We start from the raw sequence: 27,707 nt of genomic DNA, 5'->3' as shown, positions 1-27,707 counted from the left end.
AATAGGCAGGGGCTATTTTGAATATGAATAGCAGTGATGAGTAGCTAGTCCGCATAGTGCAAAACCATGAATGTCAGTCTAATGAGCACATTATGTTTTTTGATGCTGTTTTATTGAAGTAATCACTTTGGCATCTCAAACACAGTGCGCTGCTGCCTTCACGGGCCGTCGGAAAGCTTGGCTCTCAATTATAGAGTGAGCTTGCAGAACCCAGCAAGGCATTAAGGGCATCAAAATGTCAAAATGCCACTCAGTGATGCATGTAATCGGTCTCTGTTACTCAGTCTGTTTTGGTTACACATTTAAAATATGAATTTAGTTTAAATTTGTTTCCATCAAACCAACTAAATAAGGCAGTAGTAGTGTTATTGTGCTCTTCTCAGTTCTAAGTTAAAACTCTCGTGGTATATTAGACTTTATTTATGAACCAAAGCAGATTTATAAGACAGGTACAATAAACAAAAGAGATCACAGAATAAAACAAAGGATAGTAATCAGCTTGTGGCATTTTACATGCAGTGTATCTTAGTATATTTTTATTGCAGCAGCTATTTATTCAAATATTATAATAGTGATTCAGCATGACTAATATTTGTGGGTGGATACTTAAAATAACGTGAAAGCACTGGTACTAGAATCACTTGAAGGGCCCGGCAGACCTATGTGGACTCGCTCCATAGGTGGCGCTGTCCACTCGCCGGTGGTTTGAACCCACGGGCACTGAATCTATACATATTGGCGCCATTTTGGAGCGAGGAGGGGGAAGAGAGCCGCAGAGGAGGATACGATTGATCACAATTCACCGTAACAGGTAAGAAAAGGCACAAATACGCGAAGCCTTTTTGTTCAGGTGTGGTGCTGGTCTCGTGTTCTGCTGGAAAAAGCGGAGTGTAACTCGGGATGAGTGTGCGGAGTGGCCAGGTTTCCAGCGCCAAGAGGCGGAGTGCAGCCCGCCTTGTTCGCTTGTGTTCTCGGCAGCAGTGTCCCGATTCACGGCGCTCGTTGACCAGGTTCTGTGGGCGCAAAATGGTTAGCTAGTGGAAAACTAGCCTGTTTGCAAGGCGGAGTGTGCGGCGGCTTGATCAAGCAGCGGGTCTCCATGGTCGTATGGCTGGATTCGGGGTGTTGATGGCGATATAACGGTAGTTAGCCGGGCTGTTTTGTTCGGTGCAGCGCTACTATCTGTCCGTCCTCTGTCACTGAGATTGCTGCTGCTAACGTTAGCACGGTTATGCTAGCTCGGAGTCGTTAGCAAGAGGTGCATACTAGCTAGCTAACGGCAGCTAGCATGATTAGCCACGGTCAACATTACTGCAATAAACCATCCCAGCTATAGCCTTGGCATGCTGCGGTGCCATAACAATAAGAAACCTGATCCATAAGCTGTTTTAAAACGTACAATAACTTTAATGTGGAAGTAAACGAAACGCTAATAACAATCGTGGATGTAGCATTGTTTTCGTTGTTACTAGCCGATGCTTGTTATAAATTGCAGAGGTCGTAAATGGTTTATTTATTGCTGATTCAGCTGTGTTACAGACTGATTTACTTTCTAACTCGAATATTTAGTGTTTTTTTCCTGATGAGGACTCGTCATGGTTGCAACAGCACACTTATGTGTTAGTGTTATTATTATAACCTCAGCGAACAACAAAAGGATTTGAGCAGAGGAGTAGCGCTAATAGAAACCAAAAAGCCAGACGGACCTAATTGTGAAATTGGACACTACAAGTCGTTTTATAAACAGTGTTAGTCAGTGCATTTGTTTTGACAGCTATCAACGTGTGATAATTGAATCGTGCTGTCAGACATCAACACTGTGGATTGCTTGACGGATCACAACTTTCCTAAAAAGCCAAATTAATGTCTGAATGTGTGGTTGCAAACAGAGAGATTGTGCTGCAGCTTGTTTTTATTTTTAAAATAGGTTTGCTTAAAACCACATGTACTTGTGTGTTATCAGGAACCATTTATTTTTTTGTAAAGGGTGGGTCACAAATTTTATGGTTTTAGCTTGGAGAGCACATGTATATCAGTCCCTCCGTCTGTGAAAATATCTCTGCTTTACATCTTCTCCCCGAAGTAGAACCACAGGAAGCAGGTTGAAAATCGGATAAATTGGTTGATATCAGTGGAATATTTTGCATTTCCTGAGGAATTGTCTTGATTTAAAGCAGCACATCTGATCTTGTGCACATTTACTGTTATTAGTATAAACTTGGCTAACAACAAAATTATTTAAGTGAAGGGGTTGTGGCAATAGAAACCGTAAAGATGTGAAGATGTATTTCTAAAGTTGGACACCACATAGTCACTAAGTAGAGAGGGTATTTGTCTTGTCAGGTGTATCTGTGAGCCTGTAATTATTGAAGAGTGTCACTAACACTGTAGATTGGTCAGTGATGACTAATTGAAATATCTCATCATATGGACACTGATTTTTGTTTATAGAAATTTGTTTCATTGGAATTCATTATGACGTAATGTGTTATGTGCTCTACAGTCTTTTTTTCTAAAAAGCCAAATTGGAAATTCAAGTTTTAATTGATGGTGGCCAAATCAAATGATTGTGGTACATCTTGCTTAATGCTTAAATGGCTGCAGGGGAGGGAAATGTATTTTATTGTCAAACAACTTATTTTAGCATTGTTGTCTGTTTGTGGATGACATGTAATACAGCTTTCCTAGCATTGTGTTTAATCTAACCTTTGCTGTTTCATTCTCACCTTCGGTTGATTTCAGTCTCTCCCTTGCTGCTTCATTTTTATTTCTGGCTAGTCTTCACTGATTCAGTTTTGGCAGAAACATACTGTCTATTTCATTTAATCTTGGGGAAAACTGAATTATTGCCAGCCCCCCAATGTACAACCTGTTTCTCTCAATTTGTGTTTGTATGAGTGCCAGTATTGAGGTCACAGAGTTCACCGTTACAACCAGCTGGTGTTCGGTCGTCTCTCTTTCACTTTCTTCCCTCTAATCACCCACAGGGTTAGAACTAAGGTTCAGATTAGGGTTAGGTGAACTGTTCGGAGTCTTCATGTTTCTGCTGGCAGCTGTGTTAAAGGGCCAAAGCAGGGACAGCAGAAGCAGTGAACAGATAGAAAACACCAGTGGGGGGACACGGGGTTTGTCTGTGATAAAGCAGGAATGTGTTTAAAGTAGTCCATGTTCAAGAGGTTTGGTGTTGAGTAAAGCTTTCCTGTGTGATTATTTGCTGCCATTTCCTATTCACTTCGCTTAAAAATTAAATTTTCTCTGGTGGATAGTACCCAGGCAGACTCCTTGCATCAGGAAATACGCTTCTCTGATTGGCTGCAGGAGCGCTCTGTATGTCAGTGTGGTAGACAGACAGAGATGGACTCGCATTTGGCAGCAGCTGTGGGGTGGAAAAGAAGGTCACCACCAAGCAGTTTGGCAGTCTGCCATTGCCCAGTGTGTGGGTCTTGCCTTTCGTCTGTGTGTTTATAAAATCTCAAGTACAGCTGCACAAAATCGTTTGGTTGTGATTTTAAAAAGTCAGTGCAGTCTGGCATCTAAATCAAATTCAGTAATCACCTTTGTCAGACGTACTGACCCAGACTGCTTCATGATAATCAATTCAAGTTCAGTTGTGTTAACGTAAATAAATTGTGACAGGTAATGAAGAAGATGGTAGTTACAGAATAAAACCCTAAGTGCATGTGTATCTAACACTTATTATAGGTTTGTTTTTGCTCCCTCCTAGAGAGGGGTTGTTGTGTAGTGAGATATGTTTGTTTATTTGTGAGAATTGTCTTACAGTTACAAAAATAAAATTAAGTTTATCAGTTGACTTTATCAACACCACCCACACAAACACTGACTGCACTGTTCTCTGCAGCACCAATTTAATTTGTTGTTACTTACAATAACAAATAACAGCTGTGTCCTACTTAATCTAATATGCCTTATTTTCCAATAACTACTGGATCCAAATAATGGAGACCCTGGTTAGAAAAATGCAGTATTACATTTTTAAGCTCAAATTAGTCATAAGAATGATCTGAAATAGACATGACTGGACCATCTAGAGTGCAGATGGACCACTTCTTGGCTTTTGTAATCTCAGAACTACAAACTAGAGAAATTCTCTGTTTACAGAGTGGAGCATCTTCACTCACACTTAGTCTTTGGCTCTGTACAGAAAGATGCCAGTTGGACATAGATAACACTTTAACCAACAAGTTACTTGCATTACATTAGTGACAGCTGAAATTGCATAATAGCAGCAGTGTTCGTCAAGTTTACCTGTTAAATGCAGTGTCAGCCCTGGCAAAACTGCTGCCTAAATGTTTTGTGCTGGTTTCAGTAAAGAAATGGCATTTCTTTAATGCAAATGCATTTTTTTTGAGTGTGGTTCGGTCAAACTTTGAAGTCTAAAACACGACTGGTGCTGTGCATTCTTCCTTGTATTTGTTTTCTAATGTTGTATCCTCTGACAAATCATGTTAATCGCAGATATCAAGTGATATGACAAAATGTAGTAAAACATAATTTTGTTATTTAGATGAAGAACATCCATGAATCAAGAATTACTTATTTGTTTCTCATTATTCATTTTTATACATCCAGGCCTTCTGGTTCTAGGAAAGGGAGAGGCAAGGCACAACAAAACTTGTATAACCTAATAAAAACCATGTGGTTGGATTTAGTTGGAAGCACAGTAGTGACCTGCCTAAAGTCATAAATGCCTTTTAACACATTCTCTCTACGTTTAGCAATAAGAAGTAACCAAAACACATTATATCTGTGTAATGCTCATTGAAAATAGTTGACTTCATAGTTGATCCAAGCACGCAGGCTCAGTTTTTTACTTTAACACCTAGCTAACCAATTTCCTGTGGGGAAATCCCTGCAGTCCATGTCGCATTACAGTTGCTCAGTGTTGACATAATACAGTGTCTGTGTATGACACACATATCCAACATGATGTTTTAATCAGCCATCTGATTTAACTACAGAGGCAGGTTTTACTACAATTGAATATTTAAAACATATTTTTTTCTGACTGATTGCAAATTAAGTAATAGACGGAGTTGCTGCAATAGTTTTGTTCACAATAAAATCTGGCTCATCCTGTGATATCCTGTCCCCTATAAGGATACCTAACACACATTGTTCTGCATTCATCAGATGATAAATATCAGCATCATTTTTGGTACTTCCTTCTGACTGCATTGCGTTTAAGTGGGTCTTTCTGCCTTTGTCATTCTCTAACATCACAGCCAGAGAGCAAACCTTCTGTCGTGTCCGCCCTCAGAATAACTGCAACTGTAACTGCATAGGATGGTGTTTATTTTCATTTAATTAAATATTATTAATATTATCCACATTTACCTGAAATTCAGCATATAAAATCATCCTTCGGTTGACAGCTGTTTTTATATTTGTTTTAATCACAACAGACTTGTGAAAGTTCTGCAAAGTAGCATGCAAAAGCACCGTGGCATGACGCTGGAGGAACGCAAGCTGTTGGTTAACAGTGCATTCTTTGATCTGCAATTGTTTTTGCTTTTAGATTGTTTTCTTCCTGTTGATCAAACATTTTAAAACATGTAAACAATACATGTGAGTTCACTATGCAAACGTTTTCATATTCATTAACAATGACTCAGACTTTAATTTTCTCTGACAAACAGGAATGTAGGTAAGATGTAGAGGAAAGAAATCAACACTTTTCTGCCTTTTAATGGACAAAACGTATTGGTGTGGTTGGTTTGTTAGCATTTACCAAAGAGAAGTGTAAAGTGCAGCATGACCAATCTGGCCGTGAGCAGTGCACTAAATTGAAAGTCAACGTACATTTTGCATTATGTGAAATACTCAAAACATGCTTTGGGTGTAATCTTTGACAGTCCAAGCGGCTATCGTAATGAATTGTGGAATATAATAGTAGCAGCAGCTCACAGTGAAAAGTCAGCCTGCTCTCTGAATGCAGTAATTTCATTCTTGAATCAGCTTGTAGAAAGCTATTACTGTGCTATGAATACCTTGTTTGAATATTTCAGAGGTTGCTCTGTTGCAGACTTCTTTCGACGCTTTGAAGTAATAAAGATTTGCCTTGGGTTCCAGACAGTTAACAATATGCTTTCTTGTGCCTTTGGTTTAGCAGTTTTTCAGGGTTTTAGGTTTCTAGTCCCTCTTTGTGTTTTCTGTCTCACCTGCTTTCTCGCACTCCTCTAATTTATTTCAAACATTATTCTCTCTTTCCTTAGGCAGTGAAGAGCTAAAGAGGATGGCTCACTCTAAAGCTCGAGCCGCAGACGGGAAGGTGACCTACCCTCCGGGGGTCAAGGAGATCTCTGACAAAATCTCCAAAGAGGAAATGGTCCGCAGGCTCAAGGTCAGTGTCTTTCCCATTCTGTCACAGTCTGTTTATTGTGTGGTTGCACAGATTAGGGGTGAAATTGTCAGGCTTTTGTCACATTGCTGAAGGCATTATGTCATTGGTATTTTTATTTAAAGCAAATAAAATCTTTTGAGTAATAATATGGAGGATTATAAGTGAGTTTTAATTTACTAGCATTATGTAGGTTATATGTGCCAACAAAGACAGAAAATACCACTAACTACATGCATCACCTGAATAATCATCATCTTGCAAAGCCACAAGATTCTCAGAAGCACATCAAGCTTAGAATTATTATGTAGCTTCCCTCTGTTAACAGACATTACACATACATTAGCATCAATGTGTGTAATTAGCTGCTGGATAGTGAAGTGGTAATATCACTGATGGTACATCCATGTTGAAACAGACTAGCTATTCTGCCTACTTAACAGCAAACCTCTCCAATTTAATTATCCTCCACCCCTCTTACAGATGGTTGTGAAGACCTTCATGGACATGGACCAGGACTCTGAGGAAGAAAAGGAGCTGTACTTGAACCTGGCCCTTCACCTGGCATCAGACTTCTTCCTCAAACACCCAGACAAAGATGTGCGTCTGCTGGTGGCTTGTTGTCTAGCAGACATATTCAGGATTTACGCCCCAGAGGCGCCCTACACCTCTCCAGATAAGTTGAAGGTACGGAAATTACCTAACATTGTTGCTTCTTCTGTGGAAGTATTCATGTAACGCTAACCAGCAACGCAATTTGTGTTTTCATTTGCCAGCTTTTGTGCAAGTTGAATTAAAAATTGTGCAGCATTTGGCTGTTATGGGACTTGGAAAACAGACAAATGGTGTCTAGTTTTCAGGGAGGAGGTGAGGCAGGTTCTGGGTGGTCAGGAGGTGTTTTTAGATGATTGGACAACTACAGCTAATGTGATCAGGGAGATAGGTAGGAGGCTACTGGGTGTGTCATCAGGGATGTGGACAAGGAGATTTGGTGGTGGAGTGAAGAGGCCCGTGTGTACACAGAGAAAGAGGTTAGCTAAGAAGAAATGGGTCTCTCTGCAGAGGACTGAAGAGGGTAGATGGGAGTACAGAGAGATGCAGCGTAAGTTGAAGGTAGAGGTAGCAAAGGCATATGAGGACTTGCTAAGTTGGACGGTAAGGAGGGAGAGGTGGAATTGTACAGGTTAGCAAGACAAACAGAAATGAGAAAGATGTGCAGCAGGTTAGGGTGATTAAAAATGGGGATAGAAATGTATTGACAGGTGCCAGGAGTGTGATATGAAGCTGGAAGGAGTGCTTTGAAGAGTTGATGAATGAGGAGAACAAAGAGTAGAAGAGGTGACTGTTGTGGAACAGGATGTAGCAAAGATAAGTGGGAGCAAAGAGAGGAGGACGAAGAGTGGAAAGGCAGTTGGTCATGATGACATACCTGAGCTATAAGACAGTCGTGAGGAGTACTGTAGGTGTGACAGAGGAGTTTGAGGTGGAGGGGGGTCTGCATCAAGGATTGGCTCTGAGCCCCTTCTTGTTTGCTCTGGTAGTGGACAGGCTGACAGATGAGATTAGCCTAGAATCTCCATGGACTATGATGTTTGCAGATGACATTGTGATCTTTGGCGGGAGCAGGTGGAGCAAAATCTAGAGAAGTTGAGGTGTCTTCTGGAAAGCAGAGAAATGAAGGTTAGCCACTCTGTCAGCAGACAGAATACGTGTGTGAGTGAGGGGGAACCAAGTGGAACAGTGAGGTAACGGGGAGCAGAGGTAAACAAGGTACGGGACTTAGTGGAGCTTGGGGTTCATTCAACAGTTCAAAGCAACGGAGAGTGGTAAAGAGGTGTGTGCAACCAGGATGGAACGGGTGGAGAAAAGTGTCAGGCGTGTTGTGTGATAAATGAGGATCAGTGAGAATGAAAGGAAAGGTGTTGAAGACAGGGGTAAGACCAGTGATGCTGTAGGGCTTTGAGACAGTGGCACTGAAGAAAAGACAGGAGGCAGAGCTGGAGCTAGCAAAGCTTAAGAGGTTGAGGTTCTCTTTGGGAGTGACAGGGTGGATAGGATCAGGAATGAGTCCATCAGAGGGAGAGTCCATGTCAGATGTTTTGGAGATAAAGTCAGAGAGGCCAAATCGAGGTGGTTTGAACATGTTCAGAGGAGAGATTGTGAGCATATCGGTAAATGGATGCTGAGGTTGGAGCTGCCAGGAAGGAGGCCTAGAGGAAGACCTAAAGGAAATTTATGGATGTAATGATAGAGGACATGAAGTTAGTTGGTGTGAGAGAAGAGGATGCAGAGGATAGGATCAAATGGAGGCAGATGATTCACTGTGATGACCCCTGAAAGGAAATGGCCAAATGGAAAAGAAGCAGTGCAGCGTTTGGCTGTAGAATTGAAAAAACTCACTTTTACACCTTTTCTTTTTTTTTCCCCCTCCCTCTCTCCAGGACATTTTTATGTTCATCACCAGACAGCTAAAAGGACTGGAGGACACAAAAAGCGCTCAGTTCAACAGATATTTCTACCTGCTTGAGGTGTGTAACTGTGTGTATGGAAAAGTGTTAGTTTTGGATTTTGATTTTATTGTTAGAATCTAGTATTAAATCTGCTTACTTATTATTTCAATTGTGTAGAAAGTTGAACAGTTTCTAATATTGATATGACCAAAACTGGATGAGGATCTTTGCCTGAGCCTAATAATCAGACAACAGTCAGACGTCTTATTTTAGCCATTATGGTATTAGAAGCAATTAGCTAATGCCATTTGTGATTTTTACTGTTAAACGCAAGGAAAGCAATGGGCCAGTCAGCGCTGGGTAAAACTAATTTGGTTATTTTGATGTGGTGCACAGTGTGTGCTTTGAGTAGATAAAAGTACTGATTTCATTTATTTTATCCCAGTGAATTAGAATTTTTCCACATTGTTTGATCTCTAGTCTTCTGAATAAATTCCCAAATGCTTGTAAATATTTAAGATCTTATGTAACCACATAATATAAAATAACTCCTGTGGAAGAGTACTGTAGAGATCGAGAAGTAGACACATTGGTAATAAATTGATATGCACTCTTGCTCTGCAACAGAAGCTTTAAGGAAACACGTTTATCTTTATCTACAGTGATCTTGCAGTTTTTTTCCATCTCCTTCAGGTTCATCTAAACTCCTTTTATAACCACAACTTAAAAACCGCTTTAGTTACTTTAATCCTGCTTTCAAAAGGCAGATTTAGTCTGTATGATTTGGATTTTGGAAGATTGTTATGGAAATGCTCTTCTTTTGTCATCTCCATTGCAAATTTCATTATCAGTAATTTCCTGCCTCCTTTCTTTGTTCAGAACATAGCATGGGTGAAGTCTTACAATATTTGCTTCGAGCTTGAAGACAGCAATGAGATATTCACCCAACTTTACAGAACGCTCTTCCAGGTCATCAAGTAAGTGCCTTTTATCAAATCCTCACTTCACTGTCGTTTATTTGGGGGGGTTTGTGTTTGTTTGTTTTTGTCTGTTTTTTCAGATTTAATTTTCCACATTCCTTCATGTTTTAGGCTACAAAAGCTCTTACAATAATAACAGAAATGAGCCCCTGTAGCCCTCTTGTAACACCTCTGTCTGTATCTGCTGCTACATCTTAATGAGAATGAGAAGCAGCACAGAAGCACTTTGATAATTTCTCCTTTATTGCACTGCCAGCTCCCCTCTCTTTTCCTCCTTTTCCCCCCTCTCTGTTTTGTTCTGCTATACACAACCTTGAGGGCTGAATTCTGCAGTACAGTATTTGGCTCTCCACTGCAACACAATTGTGGTTGTTTGGGTCAAGGTTGTGCCAGCACCATGCTTTTTAAATTGAAAGGAATGTAAAAAGTCCTGCTTCCTATTTGAAACATTTGCAGAGCATCAGGGGAATGCAACCCTCATGTTTGAGTGACACTAGTGAATGGGGGGGTAATGAGACTAGCAATGCTTGGCAGCATTGAGGACAGCAGTCACTGAGATACAAATCCAGGTAATAAGCTTTACCTCCCACTGTAACACAGGTCATTATAAGCAAGCACATCCACCCTCTGAAAGGTGGTGTGAGGCTAGTTTGTTTCCAAATTGAGAGATTCAGCAAGTGGAGAAGTTCCTTTAAAATCCCTACTGCCAGTAAAGTAAATCTCAGCCATAGTGAACTGTAGAGTTACTGATTACGCACGCAGGCAAATGATGTGAACAGTCTAAAAACTATCTTGTTATATTTGACATTTTGTCTTAAGCGTAGTTGGTTTTAAATTGCTGCGTCAATGGGAACCATGTTGAATATTTTGTATACATTTTTTATAGTTATGTCAATCCTTGACCTTCTTGTTACTTATTTCCATAGCAATGGCCACAACCAGAAGGTGCACATGCATATGGTGGACCTTATGAGCTCCATCATCTGTGAGGGGGACACTGTATCGCAGGAGCTGCTTGACACTGTGTTAGTCAACTTGGTGCCTGCACACAAGGTAGGTGCACAACATGTGGATGCAGGATCACACAGTAAGCAGCACACATTCTTACACACACACACATAGCTCCACATGGATATTGATAGTAGAAACAACACAGTAAGGTATTGTCTGGAGTAAATTTATATTGTCAGTAGACTTAAGCCAATGTCGTTTTCTATACCCCATAATTCAGTGAGACCCCTGCAGGCGATAATGGGTAACGCAGCTTTTGAACAAACATCTTTGTATACAACTGTCACTGCTACAGTCTTCCTAATGGGGTTCTTTTGAATGGAAAAACAAGAAAGTATAAACCACACGTTTATTTTTTACATGTGCAGTTTTGTCATCCTAACATCAGTTTAAATGTGCTCTCTGACCTGTTTTTTTTCCTGTTTGTTTAGAATTTGAATAAACAAGCGTATGACCTGGCCAAAGCTTTGCTGAAGAGGACAGCTCAAGCTATTGAACCTTACATCACAAATGTAAGATGAAATGACAGTGGTTTATTTTGTGCCTACACTTTTCTGTCAATTGCTTGATGCAACACTTACAATACACCTTGCAGTTGTGTATTGTATATGTCTTAATAGTCATACAATTTATAAATCTTACTTTGCACAAAATAGCGTTTACCATAGCTCTAAGGTTTGTCTCTTGTATACAAATAGGAATAATATTATCTGTCTGTCTTTCAGCCTAGTTTGAATACATGCAGCCATGCTAGAAATGTCTTTGCACTGCAAGAAGCTTAGATGATGAAGCTAAGTGATATGTTGCATCTTAAAATCGGGTGTGGATCATAAAACATCTGTGTGTCAAGAAGTGTATTTTTGGCGAATCTCATGTTCTGTATAAACAGGTTGGTTTCTTACATGCAGATTTAATTGAAGCTGCTGGTAGTGGGTGAAATAAAAGAGACTGCACAGCCCAGGTTCATGGAGAGCATAGATATAAAACACTGATAGAGCCCTACCAGCTCCAAAGATGCTGCACTCTCTCTACATCTGTTTTTGCAGTCACGTGTGCTTGTTTTCAAGAATGCAGTAAAATACCACATACTGAAATGCAGTAGTATTTTAGATATGCATCAGTTATTTTTCTTTCATCTCTGTCTTCCTCATTAGTTCTTCAACCAAGTTCTGATGCTGGGAAAGACGTCAGTCAGCGATCTGTCTGAGCATGTTTTCGACCTCATTTTGGAGCTTTACAACATTGACAGCCACCTGCTGCTCTCTGTGCTGCCACAGCTCGAGTTTAAACTCAAGGTATTTAAAAAAAAAAAAAAAAACACGGTTTAAAACATTTCATTACTTTGTGTGTTTCTAACCTTTGAATTTTTGTCACATCTTGATTTAGCTCGTTTGTTTTCCACATTATATATTTAAATGACATTATTGCTGCTGTTGAGGTTGTTGTAATATTAACAGCAGTTATGGAGAAGTGAGCAGCAGCATTACTTGTTTATCTTTTTTTTTGTGTGTGAGAGAGAGCTTATCCGCACAGTAGACTAAAAACACGTATCATCTATCCCATTACCCACAGAATTGCACATTTTCACTTTCTCTGCAGGTTTGGTGATTCGTATTACAAAGATAAAGCAGTCAGCATAATGTTGCCTCTGCTGTGTCTCATAAAGGCATTCTGCTGATGGATAACGCTCATTAATTGTTCAGAGGGAGTGTAGATCACTGCTGTCTCCTCAAAATAATGGCTGCGATAAAATCTCTCCCACACATACTACACACTCTCTCTGTCTCATGCTCAGTCCCTTTTTTCCTCTCACCTTCTTTCTTTTAATCTTTTTTTCTTTGCTCCTGTTCTCTCCCTAGCGGTTTTGTCCTCTAATCATCAGTTCTTCTTCTCTCTGCCTCTTGTATTCTTTTGTCTTCACTCCTTGTTTTCTCTGCAGTTTCCTCTTCTTTGTGACTTGTTCTAAAACGGGATTTCTATCAAAGAAACTGCTGCCTTTATGTGTTATAGAAACATTGCCAATGAAGTTGTTGTAAACGATCGGTGCATCTGTCGAATCGACACAGCCAAATTCTGCATCATCATTTCTCTCTCTTCCTTCTGTCTCTGCAGAGTAATGATAATGATGAAAGGCTGCAGGTGGTGAAGCTACTGGCAAAGATGTTTGGAGCCAAGGACTCTGAGTTGGCTGCACAAAACAAACCACTCTGGCAGTGTTACCTGGGCAGGTGGGTTTTAGTGTTGCTTGAAAGGTTCAGCCACATCACATCTGTAAAACATCTGAAAGTGTAGTCTCGTATTTGATACATTCGCAAAGGGTAAACATGTTTTGATTTTGACTATTTTGAACATGCAGGTATTTATTGTATGTGGTTCACTTTAATAGAAGGCAGGGTTGCTATAGTGTTAATATTTGCAGTGCGTAATTGTTTTCCCTTTGTTTTCCTTAAACAGTAAATTCCATTTTAAAATACAAATTTCACAGTAGTTTCAGAAATTATTGTGAACTTTGAACGAAGATTATCTGTGAGATTGTTTCTTTGTTTGTCTTTGTTATTGCAATACAAAGACTTAAATTTAAAGTTATTTCTGTTTTTGTCTACATGATTATGTGTGTATGCCTTGTAGATTTGCTAAAATTTGATGTATGTTTTCTTTTCCCAAAAGATTTAATGACATACACGTGCCCATAAGACTGGAGTGTGTGAAGTTTGCCAGTCACTGTCTCATGAACCACCCAGACCTGGCCAAAGACCTCACAGGTAAATTGGCTACAATTGAATAATTCCAAGGTAGATACTGTTTTGGAAAATCTGCTGCTGTGTGATGAGACATTTATCAGCATAAAGCCTTTTGCAATCAGCTCTGTGTTATTTTACCACTGTATATAGACTACTGTATTTAGTAATTCAAACAAAGTCTTGTTTGAATTAAAACAGTCTAATATAATTCTGTAGTAATTTCTTTAAGGGAACTTTGTGGTCATTTCAAAATCTCTAAAATTGTCTGAACAAAAACTGAACGTTATTATTAGACGTTAGTTTTAGCTCGGTGTATGTAGTGTATGAAGATAATGATACTTGCATCAGCTCACAAACTCCTAATTATGAGTTACAGTGTTATTATGGTACCTTCCAGTGTGTAATTTAGATGTAATGTAAAGCAGTTAAAGATATTTTCTATGTTAATAGTGGCTGCTTCTCTTGCATCACACGTAATTTGTTTGTGTTTATTTCTCTAGAGTACTTAAGGGTCAGGTCACATGACCCAGAGGAGGCCATCCGCCATGATGTCATTGTCTCTATCGTAACTGCTGCCAAGAAAGACTTGTCTCTAGTCAACGATGCTTTGCTCAATTTTGTAAAGGAGAGGACCCTGGACAAAAGAGTAAGTGTGATTATACACAAAGAAACAAATGTTGTCCAACCACAAAAAAATCATCAGAATGTGTATGGTGTCTACTAATATTACATTTAGTCTTTTGGTAGACACTGCATGGAGGGTGATGATATTACCACTACACTATCCAGCCACCAATTATACACATTGATGCTAATGTATGTGTAATGTCTGTTAACTACATAATAATTTTAAGGTTGATGTGCTTCTGTGAATCTTGTGGCTTTGCAAGATGATGATTATTCAGGTTATACATGTAGTTAGTGGTAATTTTTGTCTTTGTTGGCACATGTTTAACCCAGATAATGCTCTACACTATTTGTTTTGTGTGGCAATTAAACCCAGAAAGCACAGGCTCCATTCATCCACCTTCTGGCCAAATGGGATTTTCATTTTATTCATGTGCACTGGCACATGAAGTTCTTTGAGGGAACACCTCAGTCAACTTTTGATACTAAAACAACAGGAATGTGGTGTGTTTAGAAAACTCTGCCAACCACAATGTGCTTACTCTATCCTTTTCCTAAAAGACTGCAATATATTTGGCTAGACATAGCTTTGTTGCTATGTATGTTTTACTACATTGTCAAGCCAAACAGCTTATCAACTGTATGGTGATATATCAAACTTACATAAATCGGAAACTTTCCTGTCACCACCATTTTGACAGTTGCTCTTTAGGGAACACAGTCACAGTAGCATCTTATAAAGGTCAGACTTAACTAGTTGGCATGATTAGCAGTGGTCCTGCAATTATATTTATTGTATTATTCTACAATTTGTTTTGTATTTTATCAGTGGCGTGTACGTAAGGAGGCAATGATGGGCCTGGCATCGATCTACAGGAAGTACTCTCTGCAGGGAGAGGGAGGGAGGGAGGCCTCTAAACAGATTTCTTGGATCAAAGACAAACTGCTCCATATCTACTACCAGAACAGCATCGATGACAGGTTTGTGTGCATGTGTTTCTGTTATATTAAAAACGGAGGAAAATCAAATGAATTTAAATAAAGCCTTTAATACCTGGGGGAAAGTGTTTAAAATGAGAGAGCTTTCAACTGTGTTTCCTAAAAGATGTTGATTAGACTGCTTAAATCAGGTTCCCTTTGCTCAGTCTCAGCTTTTGTGTGTGCCTTGAGCAAGAAACTGCTGTTAGTAATGTACCATGGTATTCTGCACTTTTATTGTATACATTTGTAAAACAAGTATAATATTACATTGAGATAATTTACAGCAGACTTTTCACCTGTCTCAACCACAGGTCTATGTCCTTTGTTTGAGACAGGTGAAGGACTTAACATTTTAGCAGTCACTGCAGCACTCAACACTCAACAGGTTTTGTTGTTTTTGTTTTTCTGCCTACACATGCACAACAATGAAAGCTTACAGAAACCCTCAATAACTCTCTGGGGGTTGTTGAAAGTGGTTCTGTGAAATGGCACTTTGCTGAAGTAGAAGCAAATGGGTCAGGAGAGGCAAAAAGGGGCAACTTCTGAATTAAAGACTAAATGACAAAATGTGCAGCACATTCACAAAATATGATAGTTTGTGCATAACTCCAGAATAGTGTCTGAGGATAACTGCATCCTCAGCTGTCAACATTTTGTAACAGAAGGATACTAAGTGTGTGAATGTGTGTAACTGCATATAAGGGGCAGTGGGTGCATGCTGGGCACATTTTCTGAAATTTGATTACCCCACATTTAAAGTCTCAAAATGCTGTGTTTTTATTTTCAGGCTTATTCAATTTTGCATTTACATTATGCCTAGACCGATGAGAAATGACATCTCTTTACATGGACATTTTCTGATGTATTTGGTTTGAGACCAACAGTAAATAACTGCAATTTCCTTTAAGCACAAATGTTTGGTGCTTGGAAACTTGACAGGGAACATTTCTTTATTTATGTACCTGCCACACATGTTTTTGTTTCCTAAGTACAGTATAAACGGTACTCTGTCCCAGACTCCTAAATGTCTGATCCAGATGTAGATAATTCTGTTAGGTCTGGTGGTAGATTAATGATTGTTAGGACTCTTCAACTTAAAAGAAGAAGACAAACAATTATTCATCTTTAATTTCTGAGAATAGTCTTCACTTTAATCTATAACTTCCCTTAATATTTTTTCTCCTTTCCTGTGTGCAAAGGTTGCTGGTGGAGCGGGTCTTTGCCCAGTACATGGTTCCTCACAACCTGGAAACCACTGAAAGAATGAAATGTCTTTATTATCTGTATGCCACACTGGACACAAATGCTGTTAAGTAAGTCTCAGTCTTAACATTAATAAACTTTTAACTCTGTATTCAAATGTAAATTCACAGCCTTTATTTTTTTCCCGATGTACTGTAACATGATTTGTTTTTCCGTCCAACCTTTGTTTCCTTGTCCCCTGTGCCACAGAGCTCTGAATGAGATGTGGAAGTGCCAGAATATGCTGAGAAACCATGTGAAAGACCTGCTGGACTTGATCAAAAAACCCAAGGTAACTCTGACCAAAGCACGCAACACACATGTTGAAAATAAGCCAATAGGTTAGCCTTATGTTTATCAACCATTTCTAATGTTTTGTTTTTGTATTTGTTGTAGTCTGAAGCATCCAGCAAAGCTGTATTTGCCAAAGTCATGGTCATCACAAGTAAGATCTCTCACACATGAATTGAGTTTATTATGTTGCTTTTGTTTCCCTAACCTTATATACACTAGTTTAAATTACTTGGTGAATGTCTAAGAATGACCACAGTCTTAAATCTTATCTGCAGTATGTAAACAACACCCTTAAATGCTTTCTGTCTAAAGGGAACCTGCCAGACCCAGGCAAGGCTCAGGACTTTGTGAAGAAGCTGGCTCAGGTCCTGGATGATGATGAGCGTATCAGAGACCAGTTGGAAACTTTGGTCAGCCCCTCTTGCTCCTGCAAACAGGCTGAAGTCTGTGTGGTTAGTATCAGCATTTGTTTGTGTCACTTTAAGTGGTCCTACTCTACTATTAAAGACAGTTTCTCATTTTAATGTTGTTTTTATTTATTTGCTACATTTTCAGCGAGATATCACTAAAAAGCTTGGCAGCCCCAAACAGCCCAGCAATCCATTTCTGGAAATGGTCAAGTTTCTGCTGGAGAGGATTGCTCCTGTACACATCGACACAGAGTCTATCAGGTACTGTGTGTTTGTCTGTGTAAGTGAAAAAATGCTTAGAGGTCACAATTAATGTAACCATGGAGTAATTGATTTTTTTTGTTTTTCTCCTACTTTCCTCAGTGCTTTGATAAAACAGGTGAACAAATCCATAGACGGCACAGCTGATGATGAGGAGGAAGGTGTTCCCACTGAGGAAGCCATCAGAGCAGGACTGGAATTACTGAAGGTAATAAACTGTGAGAAACATCAGCATCTGTCCAGTGGTTTTTTTGTCAGTGAAAATTACTTCATAAAGTTTTATCACAAAATAATCTCTATTCAGCACACAGGGATGAAAAAGATTAAACAAAACTGGTTGCTCTAGATCAAAATCCCCACCCAAAACGTGGAGGTTGTTTTTGTTTTTGTTTTTGTTTTTTTTTATTTTAAACCATTTGCAGTCAAAGTCATTTGCATGTATGCTCTCGAGCATGCAAATCCTCTTTCTGTTCATTCATCTTTTTTGCACTAGTCCTGTTTAGCAAACCCACACCAGACCAGTGCGACTCATACTCAGCTCATTCTAACTTTAGTTAAACGCATACATCAATCAGCCATCAGCAGATACACAGCCCACATATGCAGCAAGCTGTGGTGCTGTGTGTTCTTCTTAAACCTGTTGATCACAGCCAAAAATGAACTTAAACCATAAGATCAAACCACCACTTTTTTTTTGTTACCATTTTTGCTGATCAGTGGAAACACTCACTTTAAAACTCAACCAGGTTGTAGCTGTAGCTGAATCATCTGTCTACACATCAACTTGCTGTCAGTCAGTCGCGTTCTTGATTATGTAATGTTATTTTTTAGTTCTGCTTTTATTCTCATCTTCATATTGCACACTTCTACCCACATATAGTTAGTTTTTACGGCTTATGCACTATAAAAAATGTTTTTACCTGTTACAGATTGTAAAGAATATTTTCCGGCTTAATAAAGTACATAATGGATTCAACCAATAAGTAAAACGTGACTAAAGTGAAAACATCTTCACTAAAACTAAAATAAAATAAATGACTAAAATGTCTGAACTGAAACAGATTTTTGGAAATGACTTAACACTGCATCTGTCTACTCTGCCATTCTGCTGCTCTGGTGTCTAGTTAATTACTACTTCTATTAATTAATCAATTAAATATACTATTTTTCTTTGTTTGCTCACGGAGTGAAATGATTGCGAAATGACAAACAGTAAAAATCGGACGTTCAGTGATTGATAGTGCCCCTCCTGCAGCTTTGCCCTGGAGGTGGTGCTGGCAGCAGCAATCAGTGAAGTCATGCAGTATTTGTCACATAATATTGATGGCATAAAAGCTTCATCTTAGCTTTTCAGCATTTTTATGTTTATGTATTAACATGATCAAATAGAAGTACTGAACATTTTTTAATCAATATATCTTTAATATTTGCTTTTCATTCCACAAAGGTGCTGTCTTTCACACACCCAGTGTCGTTCCACTCTGCAGAGACATTTGAGTCTCTATTGGGTTGTCTGAAGATGGATGACGAGAAGGTGGCAGAGGCTGCCCTACAGATCTTCAAGAACACTGGCAGCAAGATGGAAGAGAGTTTCCCTCACATCAAAATGTAGGCTGCCCATTTATAGCAAAATTGATATCATTCACTTATTGTCTTACAGCAATATGATTGGAGGCTGTTGTTTTTGTTTTTTAATAACAGTATACTGCACTATTTGTGACTTTGAAAATTCTCTGTGCTCATTGTTGTGTTCTCCTGCCTGCTCCCCCAAGTGTTTTACTGCCGGTACTACAGGCCAAAGCCAAGAGAGGCCCCCCTCGCCAGGCCAAGTATGCCATTCACTGCATCAACGCCATGTTCAGCAACAGAGACACACACTTTGCCCAGATCTTTGAGGTCAGTCAGTACCTTCTTTTTGGCTTTTATAGTTCCTAAAAACCTTTTCATCCATCCTTTTTGGTCTAGAATATGTGTAAAATTATTAAATGGGGAAAAGAAAATAGCTGATGTGTGTTTTCTCTAGACTAAAACAATGATTTATGTTTTTGTGTTTCTGTGTTTTTACAGCCTTTGCACAAAGGCCTGGACCCTGCTAATCTGGAGCAGCTCATCACTCCTTTGACCACTCTGGGTCACCTGGCTCAACTGGCCCCAGAACAGTTTGCTGCACCACTCAAATCTCTAGTTGCCAACTTCATTGTGAAGGATCTGCTCATGAATGATAGGGTACGCACATCATACGTAAACGCACATACACCAGTTGAGCGCTAGGGCTCCTTTTGTTAGGCAGCACTTTTCAAATATTTCTTCTTATGAGGTTTAATCTAAAGTAAACAATACATATTAATATTTAATATTGTGTATGTATTCAATATCATAGTCAGTATCGTAGCTTTAGGATCTGTATCATTGTAGTGGGTTTATATATGGTTTATATATGGTAAAGTAAGGCTTACAGTTTTATTTGTGTTTCCTGTAGATCCCAGGAAAGAAAACAACCAAACTTTGGGTTCCTGACGATGAAGTGTCACCAGAGACTTTAGCCAAGGTCAGAATTCCTTCATCTGAGCACTTTCAGAGATAAAATGGTCTTATCGCCACAGTCTTACCGTATTAATCCACTAATTTAGAGTATTGAACTCCAGATCAAACAGTTTAACCTCTACCTTCCTCCATTCAGATCCAGGGCATAAAGTTAATGGTGAGGTGGTTACTTGGAGTGAAGAACAACCAGAGCAAATCAGGCAACTCCACCCTGAGGATGCTGACTGCTATACTACACAGTGATGGAGACCTAACCGAGCAGGGCAGAATGGGGTAAACAATAAAGCCTGTACTTAGAAAAGCTTTGTTTTCAGATTGAACTGAAGCACTAGATTTTAATCAGTATTGGGATGTTTGTAGATACATGAAGGAAGCCTTGTTTACTCGTCTGCTCTGGCTCCTTTCTGTCATTCCCCAGTAAACCAGACATGTCGAGGCTGCGGCTGGCCGCCGCATGTGCCTTACTAAAGCTGGCACAGGAGCCCTGCTATCATGAAATAATCACGCTGGAGCAATATCAGCTGTGTGCTCTCGTCATCAATGTAAGAACCACTTGTCAATATATTTTTTCTGTTTTGTTATTGTTTACTGGATTAATATTCTCTACTCTACTTGCACATTTCCTCGCCATATTTTTCCTGAACCATTTCATCGTCCTTGTCTTCTTTCTAATTATCCTCTTCATTTTCTCTGCATTTTTATCTTTGCTGTTAGGACGAGTGCTACCAGGTGCGGCAGTGTTTCTCCCAGAAACTCCACCGGGGCCTATGTCGCCTCCGGCTGCCGTTGGAATATATGGCTGTGTTTGCTTTGTGTGCCAAGGACCCTGTTAAAGAGAGGAGGGCTCACGCTCGCCAGTGCTTGGTGAAAAACGTCAACATACGCAGAGAATACCTCAAACAGCACGCTGCTCTCAGCGGTAAAGAAATTTAACAACTACAACTAAGATTTTTACAGTAAAATCTAAATTTAGATTTTTATTATTATTACACAAACTCTGTGTGTTAAGCAAAACCTTCTTTATTCCAGTGTATATGTTACTGTACACAAGATTTAGGCACTTGCAAAGTTGGCTTTGCAGTATAGTTGTAACAAAAGCCTGGGTAATACTGATGTAGACTGATACTTTTACTTTGTCTTAACCGGTCTAATTAAAAGGTATGAGCTATTTAACAGTAATGTTATTTTTTGCTTTTCTTCATGTCAGTGATCACTGTTGTGAGTATGTGACACTGGTGTAATAAATGTATTATTTAATGTGTACCAACAGACAAGCTCTTTTCTCTGCTGCCGGAGTATGTGGTGCCCTACACCATCCACCTGCTGGCACATGACCCAGACTACGTAAAAGTACAAGACATTGAGCAGCTCAAAGAAATTAAAGAGTAAGTAGTTTAAGAGAAACACCTGGTTGCTTCTCATGTAAATAATAAAATAATACTAAAAGGAAAAAAAGAAGAAATTTATTGCAATTAAAAAAAATGAAATGCAAACTTTCAGTATGGTCCATTAAAATAAAGTATTTGCTTTAGTCCTATTACTGGGGGCACGCAGCTATGTACGCTATAAAAACACTAAGCACTGAATAATAACTATCCTCCCCAACCCCACAGAGAATACTTGGGGCTTGTACTATTTTATTATTGCCATTACTCATGAAATGCATCTGCACTATCCAGAGACTGTTGAAATATGTGTCTGAGAAGCTAAAAGGGAAAAGCTACAAAATAACAGCAAGAAATCACAGTCCTGTGTGCTGGTGTCTTTTTCAGGGCTCTCTGGTTTGTTCTGGAGATTATCATGGCCAAGAATGAGAACAACAGCCACGCCTTCATAAGGAAAATGGTGGAAAATATCAAGCAGACGAAAGATGCCCAGTCACCCAATGATCCTAAGACCAATGAGGTACACATTATACATACTTTTAAGAACTGCCATACTGAGTTATCATCCTGCTGACCAGACATGTCTTCCTGTACAGAAACTCTACACAGTGTGTGACGTAGCAATGCACATTATCATGTCAAAGAGCACCACCTACAGCCTGGAGTCCCCAAAAGACCCCGTGCTGCCCTCCCGCTTCTTCACCAAACCCGACAAGGTTTGTGTCTGCACTCACAAACATTCTCCAGAAAAATAATGGAGATGCATCCTCTAGTAACACACTTTATTTGGTGTTTAGCATCAAAATGTCTGTTATGAATTCATATTCACCTTCTCAAAAAGTGCAGATATAAAAGTGTTAATTAAAAAAACAACCACAGGTTCTATGTACTGTCCTGGTTGTAGTGACTGATGGTGACCTAGTTTTTAGTGTCTGCACCTCAGTGTTTTGTGTAAACATGGAGGAGTTTCAAGAGGAATTATCAAGACATGCCACACACTGTTTATGAGGAGGAGGTTTGCTCCTGACAATCCTCAGTTTGTGTTTCAGGTTGTTATTTTGGAATTGTTCTCTATGCAGACAACCTGTCTTGACTCTCATGATCACTCTGTTTCAGAATTTCAGCAACACAAAAAATTATCTCCCACCAGAGATGAAGACATTCTTCACACCAGGAAAGGTAAGTTCAGTCAAATCTTTGAAATGGTAATGCTTTTAATCCCAATCCTGTGTTTGTTGGATGGAACACATGTCTAACTCAGCTCCTGTCACCTCTCGCATCCCTCATCAAAGCCCAAGTCGGCAAATGTCTTGGGTGCAGTAAACAAGCCACTGTCATCGGCGGGAAAACAACTCCAGAGCAAAGCTTCTCGTATGGAGACTGCTAGCAATGATGACTCCTCATCCAACCCAGGCTCCCCACAGCGCAGCAAGACCAGGTACAAAACATGCAGTGCATGTACACATTCATCCACAGTGTGGATCAGCAAGCTAATGTTAACCCTCTTTATCTTGTTAATTCTAGTTCCAGGCATTTTTCTGATCTTTGAATCTATGTAGAAAGTACCTTCAATATAATTATTAACCAAATGGAAAATAAAGAAGACAAGCTAACGGAACAAGTTAAGAAATTCACTGACATGCCCATTCAGTAAACAGTGACTTGTCACTTTTCACACTCTGAATTGAATTTCTGTGTTCATATATAAAATAGTAACAAATATTAATTACTGCATTTCAGGCATGACAGCACTGAGATGGATCACAGTGAAAACATCAGCCTAAAGAGAGCAGACAGCACTGACAAGGTATAAAAACTACTGCAAAGTGATTTCACTGTAGAGTCTCTGACCATTTTATATGTAAATGTCTGTAGGAATCAGCCTGACAGATGTCACATTGAGTTATTTCTTCCGTACTATTAGAATGTCTTAATCGTAAAGCCTTAATCTTCTTGAAAATGTGTTTTCTCCACAGTTAGGATTTTTTTTCAACTGATTATTTTATTGTGGAGCTGAATCTTGATTTCCTTCTCAAAACTGTAATTTAGTTTTGATCAAAGCAACCGTGATGTCAACATGATGGATATTATGAAGAAGGGAAATGGTGAATAATGAAAAGCTGTCATCTTCTTTATCTGCTCGGTTGTATGATTGCACAAATAAACTGAAAACTTGATGCAGTAGCTCTGGACAGGACGAAATGGGTGTGTTGCTGTGATCCAGTTGAGTGTTGCCAGTCATAAATCTTTGTGTTTCTACTGTGCAAACACCAGCTGGATTTAAGATAGGATTAGCAAGAACATGTTGTGTAAACTAGCATTAATAACAGCCTGCAGACTTGCTGAATCACCTTTTTGACTGTGACATAACAAAAACAAGGCGCCTTCTATCTAAATTTAATTGTGTATTCCAGTTATTCACCTGGGGAAGTATTAGTAGTCCTTATTTCTAACATCCGTTGAACGATATGGTGGGTTTTAGAAAGCAAAACAGACAAATGTCCTGTGTTGACTGTGTGTTGAACATTTTCTGAAGTTCTGACTGTATTAAAAATCATTCACACAAGCTACAGCAGGAAACTTGTCAGCCCTCATAAACTGGTTTTTATTTTACAGGAAATTGAAAAACCGCGCGGTCGCAAACGAGGTGTGACTTCCACTGATGACCAGGACAGTAAGCCAAAGCGTGGTCGCAAAAAGGCGGCGGGCAACACGACCTCAGCAGCTGATTCCGAGGACCAGTGGGACGAGGACAATCGGCCAGAGGACGAACAAAACAGCCCGCCAAAAAAAGGACGCAGGGGACGACCTCCAAAGTCTGCTACTCCAAGTCAGGACACACCCACGAAGGGAAAAAGAGGGCGAAAGAAGGCAGCTCCACCCCCAGAGGATGAGGAGGAAGAGGAGGAGGAAGAAGAGGAGAGGATGGAGGAGGACGTAGAGGATGAGGAAGATGATGATGACAGGAGCAGTGAAAACATGGAGGTGAAGACCAAGGGAGGAAGACAAGCTCGGGCGCCACGGCGATCACAAGGGTAAGAAACAGACAACTGTTTTTGGTGCTGAAGATTTCTGTCAGCAACAGTCTTTTTTAAATCTGGTTTCTGGATTTTGTGTTCAACAGCTCCGAGTCAGCAGAGTCCACACCGCAGAAGAGAAGAGGACGTCCACCCAAATCAGCTCAGCCACCTGCCAAGAAGCCAGCGTAAGATGCTCAGTAGCTTTATGTTCCAGACATTTACATGAGCACAGTTCTACAGTACACTTAATGGTCTACCAGGGGTTGTTTTTTTTATGCTGGGTTTGCTGTGAAATCCAGCTTAAATGACTGAATTTAGATAAGAAATTTAAAGCAGAACTGTATCTTACTGCATTAAGTAAGTGTGGTGTGTGAGACTTGGTGTTTCATCTGCCTGAGCTGCTTTTTGCAAACATTTGGCAGCTGGTGGGTGATACTTAAAAATCCTGTGAAACTCTACAGAGCCAGGCTGCAGCTTTGTGCCCCTCCTGCGTGGGAGAGGGTGATGTCTTATGTTTCTACATTTACTGATGTCTCCCTGTTGCGTGTAAAGGCATTCTGATTCACTGTGTATCTCCTTTGTGCTATCCAGTCGTGGCGGGCGATCGAAGGCAGCTGCTGCTAAAGACGACTCTGAGGAAGAAGATGAAGAGGAGGAGGAGGAACAGGAGGATGAGCCAACACCAAAGGTACTGAGAGTGGGATATTTCTAGATCTTCAGCTGACTTAGGTAGTATAGAGAGCTCAGTCTCCTCTGCATAGTTTTTACATTATGGTTTGTTCTGTGTGTTTTCTCTTCAGGGTCGCAAGAAGGCAGCAGGACGACGAAGATGAACTAAACAAACGATGGAGGACAAAAGAAGACGCGTGTCTACTATAAGTTGTGGAGGAATGACGTAGGAAAGAAAATATGGACATGAACTTTTTAAACTTTTCATACGCCGACGCTCCTACTGTTACACAAATTCACACACTTGCATATACCACATGCACACTACATCAGTACATGCGTATCATCCGCTGTGGTTTGTTGCATTGTGTTGCATTGTGATGATGTTCGCCACATTAAGTAGAAATCATTTTAACAGGAAAAACAAAAAAAAAATCACTCTTGTAAATAGTCTCTTCTCTGTTTTATGTTCTGTTGTTGTGTTTGATGCTGACTGGGCGGATTCTGTAAAGCCTTTACCTGCCGATATTATTATTAAAGTGCTCCCATAATGCTAAATTGCTTATCAATCTTCCCTGTCTCAATTTTAAAAACTGAGATTAACCATCTTTTTTGTGATGTTAAGTGTGTCATTTTACTTCAAGAGAAAACATGCATTTTTGTTTACAGCTCTGTATATTAAAACCTTTTTTACCATGTATTAAAAATTAAAATTTAAAAAAATTGTCAGAAAACTGTCTACATGTAGAGTTGCCTCCGGAAAGGATTGTAATGTGTGTCTCATTTTTAGGTTTGTACTTACTGGTAGACAGAAGTCATGAGCAACTGTGGTTGTAGTGCAGTGTCACTGCTGATTAAAACTTGGCTTCACATCCACCCAGTCAGATCCTCTGTTGTATCAATATAATTCTCTACAAAATCTGACATGATTGAGTTCTTTTTATTTTACTTTGAAGTCTTGAGTGACGTGGCTTCATGTTCATCAACACCATAATCAGCTTTGACACCTTGTTCACAGACTTGAACACAGAAAAGGTCGTACATGTGTAATTGTGTGTGTAACCTTCTCTGCTCTGCTGTTGCACGTTGAGGTAAGTGTTCAGTTCCATACCTAATACAAATTCTGTCGAGTAATGTTTTATACCAATCTTCCCACTAAATGATTTTGCAGTTAGAAGGAAAAATAAGTCATTTATGTTTGACACAATAGGGGATTTTACAACAGCTGTGCCTTCAGATGCTAAATCGCACTGCTGGAATAAAATGGCACTGTAAAAAAGAGAAAAATATTGGAGGATGTTTCTTGACGTGTTTCAGATCCATCTGCAAAAATATTTATTTTTGCATCTATGAGCATCTTCTGAAAATATTGTTTGGTTTGGGGGACAATCAACAGCCTGTGAAATAGGAAGTGTACGATTGATGCTAGAGCAAAGTACCAAAATCATCAGTGCATCCAAAACCAGACACTGAACAACGTTAATGTGATGTGTGTTTTGTTTGTTGTCAAGTTAAAAACTGCAAAAAAGGAGCGTAAAGTTATCTAAAGGTGCTGGAGCTTAGCAGTCTAACAGAAGAATTCATTCTTAGTAAGGTACTGTTTTATAAAACACTGCACATAAACGATATTTGATGTGGATGAAAACAGACAAACATGCTGAGTAATGAAACATCCCAACTCTGAAGTGTGACTACACACGCACTCCAGTCACAGTTTGTGCTCTCAGGGCTGCTAAGCATCACTTGATGCCATTTTTCCTGTGTCATATAGCCACTGGCAGTGCTCGACATTGCTTATGCATGTACAATTTGAACTTTCCAGTGCAGCTGAGCTCTGTGGAAAAACATCCACACACACACACACACACACACCACGTTTTGGCCCCTGGTTATGATCCATCCATCCGTGTAAGTCTGTTTTCCTACATCACATAAACGACCTGCCGTTCAAGGTGAATTTAATAAATGACCAGCTTCACTCTTCTTCTCTTTCACCTCTCACCTCACTGAGAAAAGTGTAAAAATCTTTTCTGCTTGGAAAATTCTTATTACTTCTGAGCTGGTGATAGATTAATCAACAAATCAGCTCTGCACAAGTGTTGTTGTCATTTTCTTAATACATTATGACCCGGGTGTCACGAATCAAGCTGAGAATTCACAACTTCTTGTGACACACTCTCACCCTTTGCTCATAGGTGCTATGAACCAAGATGCCGAGCAGTAAGAGGCCTGAGTTTCCAAGCAACAGAGCTGAAAGCAGGAAGTTCAGAAATAGTGTGACCTCGGTACACCAACTCTGCTGTTTGCATATATTCCTGTGACCCCCTCCTCTCCCCTCTATCCCCATCATCCTCTGCCTCCATCTGAACTCGATCCAGTGTGATATATGTGACATTTAAAGGAGTTATTCGATTATCTGCCGTGTGAGGGTGTAGGATAATGGTGCCATTACTGCATCATATGGAGACTTTTGCACCTGGGTCTCTGTCATATTCTTTCCTGAATGACTTATCAAATTCATGTTAAACTGCTCAACTAAAACTGAGGCCTCATTAGTTCAGACACACAATAACTAAACATGAGCCCTCCTCCTTGTTCCTTTAGCTGCAGCTGAATGTAATGTGCTGATCATTTGAGGCTCTTAACATCATGTAGCCTGGTGCCCGGAGACCTTCGTGCTTCAGGTGCTTTGGCTAATAATTGATAGATTTGAAGAGGCGGTGTGTGGTGGGTT

General features: G+C 39.7%; 1 protein-coding gene across 2 annotated transcripts; it reads left to right on the top strand.

Moving 5' to 3' along the window:
- Positions 1-724: 724 nt before the first annotated feature.
- pds5b (PDS5 cohesin associated factor B) lies at positions 725-25,897 on the top strand. 2 transcript variants are annotated; one of them, XM_026370751.2, is made up of 35 exons: positions 725-811; positions 6,234-6,361; positions 6,842-7,045; positions 8,800-8,886; positions 9,688-9,785; positions 10,715-10,841; positions 11,231-11,311; positions 11,954-12,094; positions 12,912-13,027; positions 13,467-13,561; positions 14,041-14,186; positions 14,997-15,148; positions 16,348-16,461; positions 16,601-16,682; positions 16,787-16,835; positions 16,997-17,136; positions 17,240-17,355; positions 17,458-17,563; positions 18,803-18,963; positions 19,128-19,251; positions 19,423-19,581; positions 19,835-19,903; positions 20,036-20,172; positions 20,318-20,441; positions 20,614-20,818; positions 21,170-21,284; positions 21,672-21,804; positions 21,881-22,000; positions 22,401-22,463; positions 22,577-22,722; positions 23,025-23,091; positions 23,901-24,319; positions 24,409-24,489; positions 24,896-24,992; positions 25,105-25,897. In XM_026370751.2, exons 2-35 carry the CDS (start codon positions 6,254-6,256, stop codon positions 25,135-25,137), a joined length of 4,215 nt encoding a protein of 1,404 aa, XP_026226536.1. In that variant the 5' UTR covers positions 725-811; positions 6,234-6,253; the 3' UTR covers positions 25,138-25,897. The 2 variants fall into 2 exon arrangements, with proteins under 2 accessions (XP_026226536.1, XP_026226537.1); XM_026370752.2 differs by lacking the exon at positions 725-811 and adding an exon at positions 876-1,142.
- The last annotated feature ends 1,810 nt before the right edge of the window (positions 25,898-27,707 follow it).

Source organism: Anabas testudineus, chromosome 14, assembly GCF_900324465.2.
Source record: "Anabas testudineus chromosome 14, fAnaTes1.2, whole genome shotgun sequence".
Lineage (NCBI taxonomy): Eukaryota > Metazoa > Chordata > Actinopteri > Anabantiformes > Anabantidae > Anabas > Anabas testudineus.
Note: the sequence above shows the minus strand (reverse complement) of the source record. Positions and strands in the feature narration are given on the sequence as shown.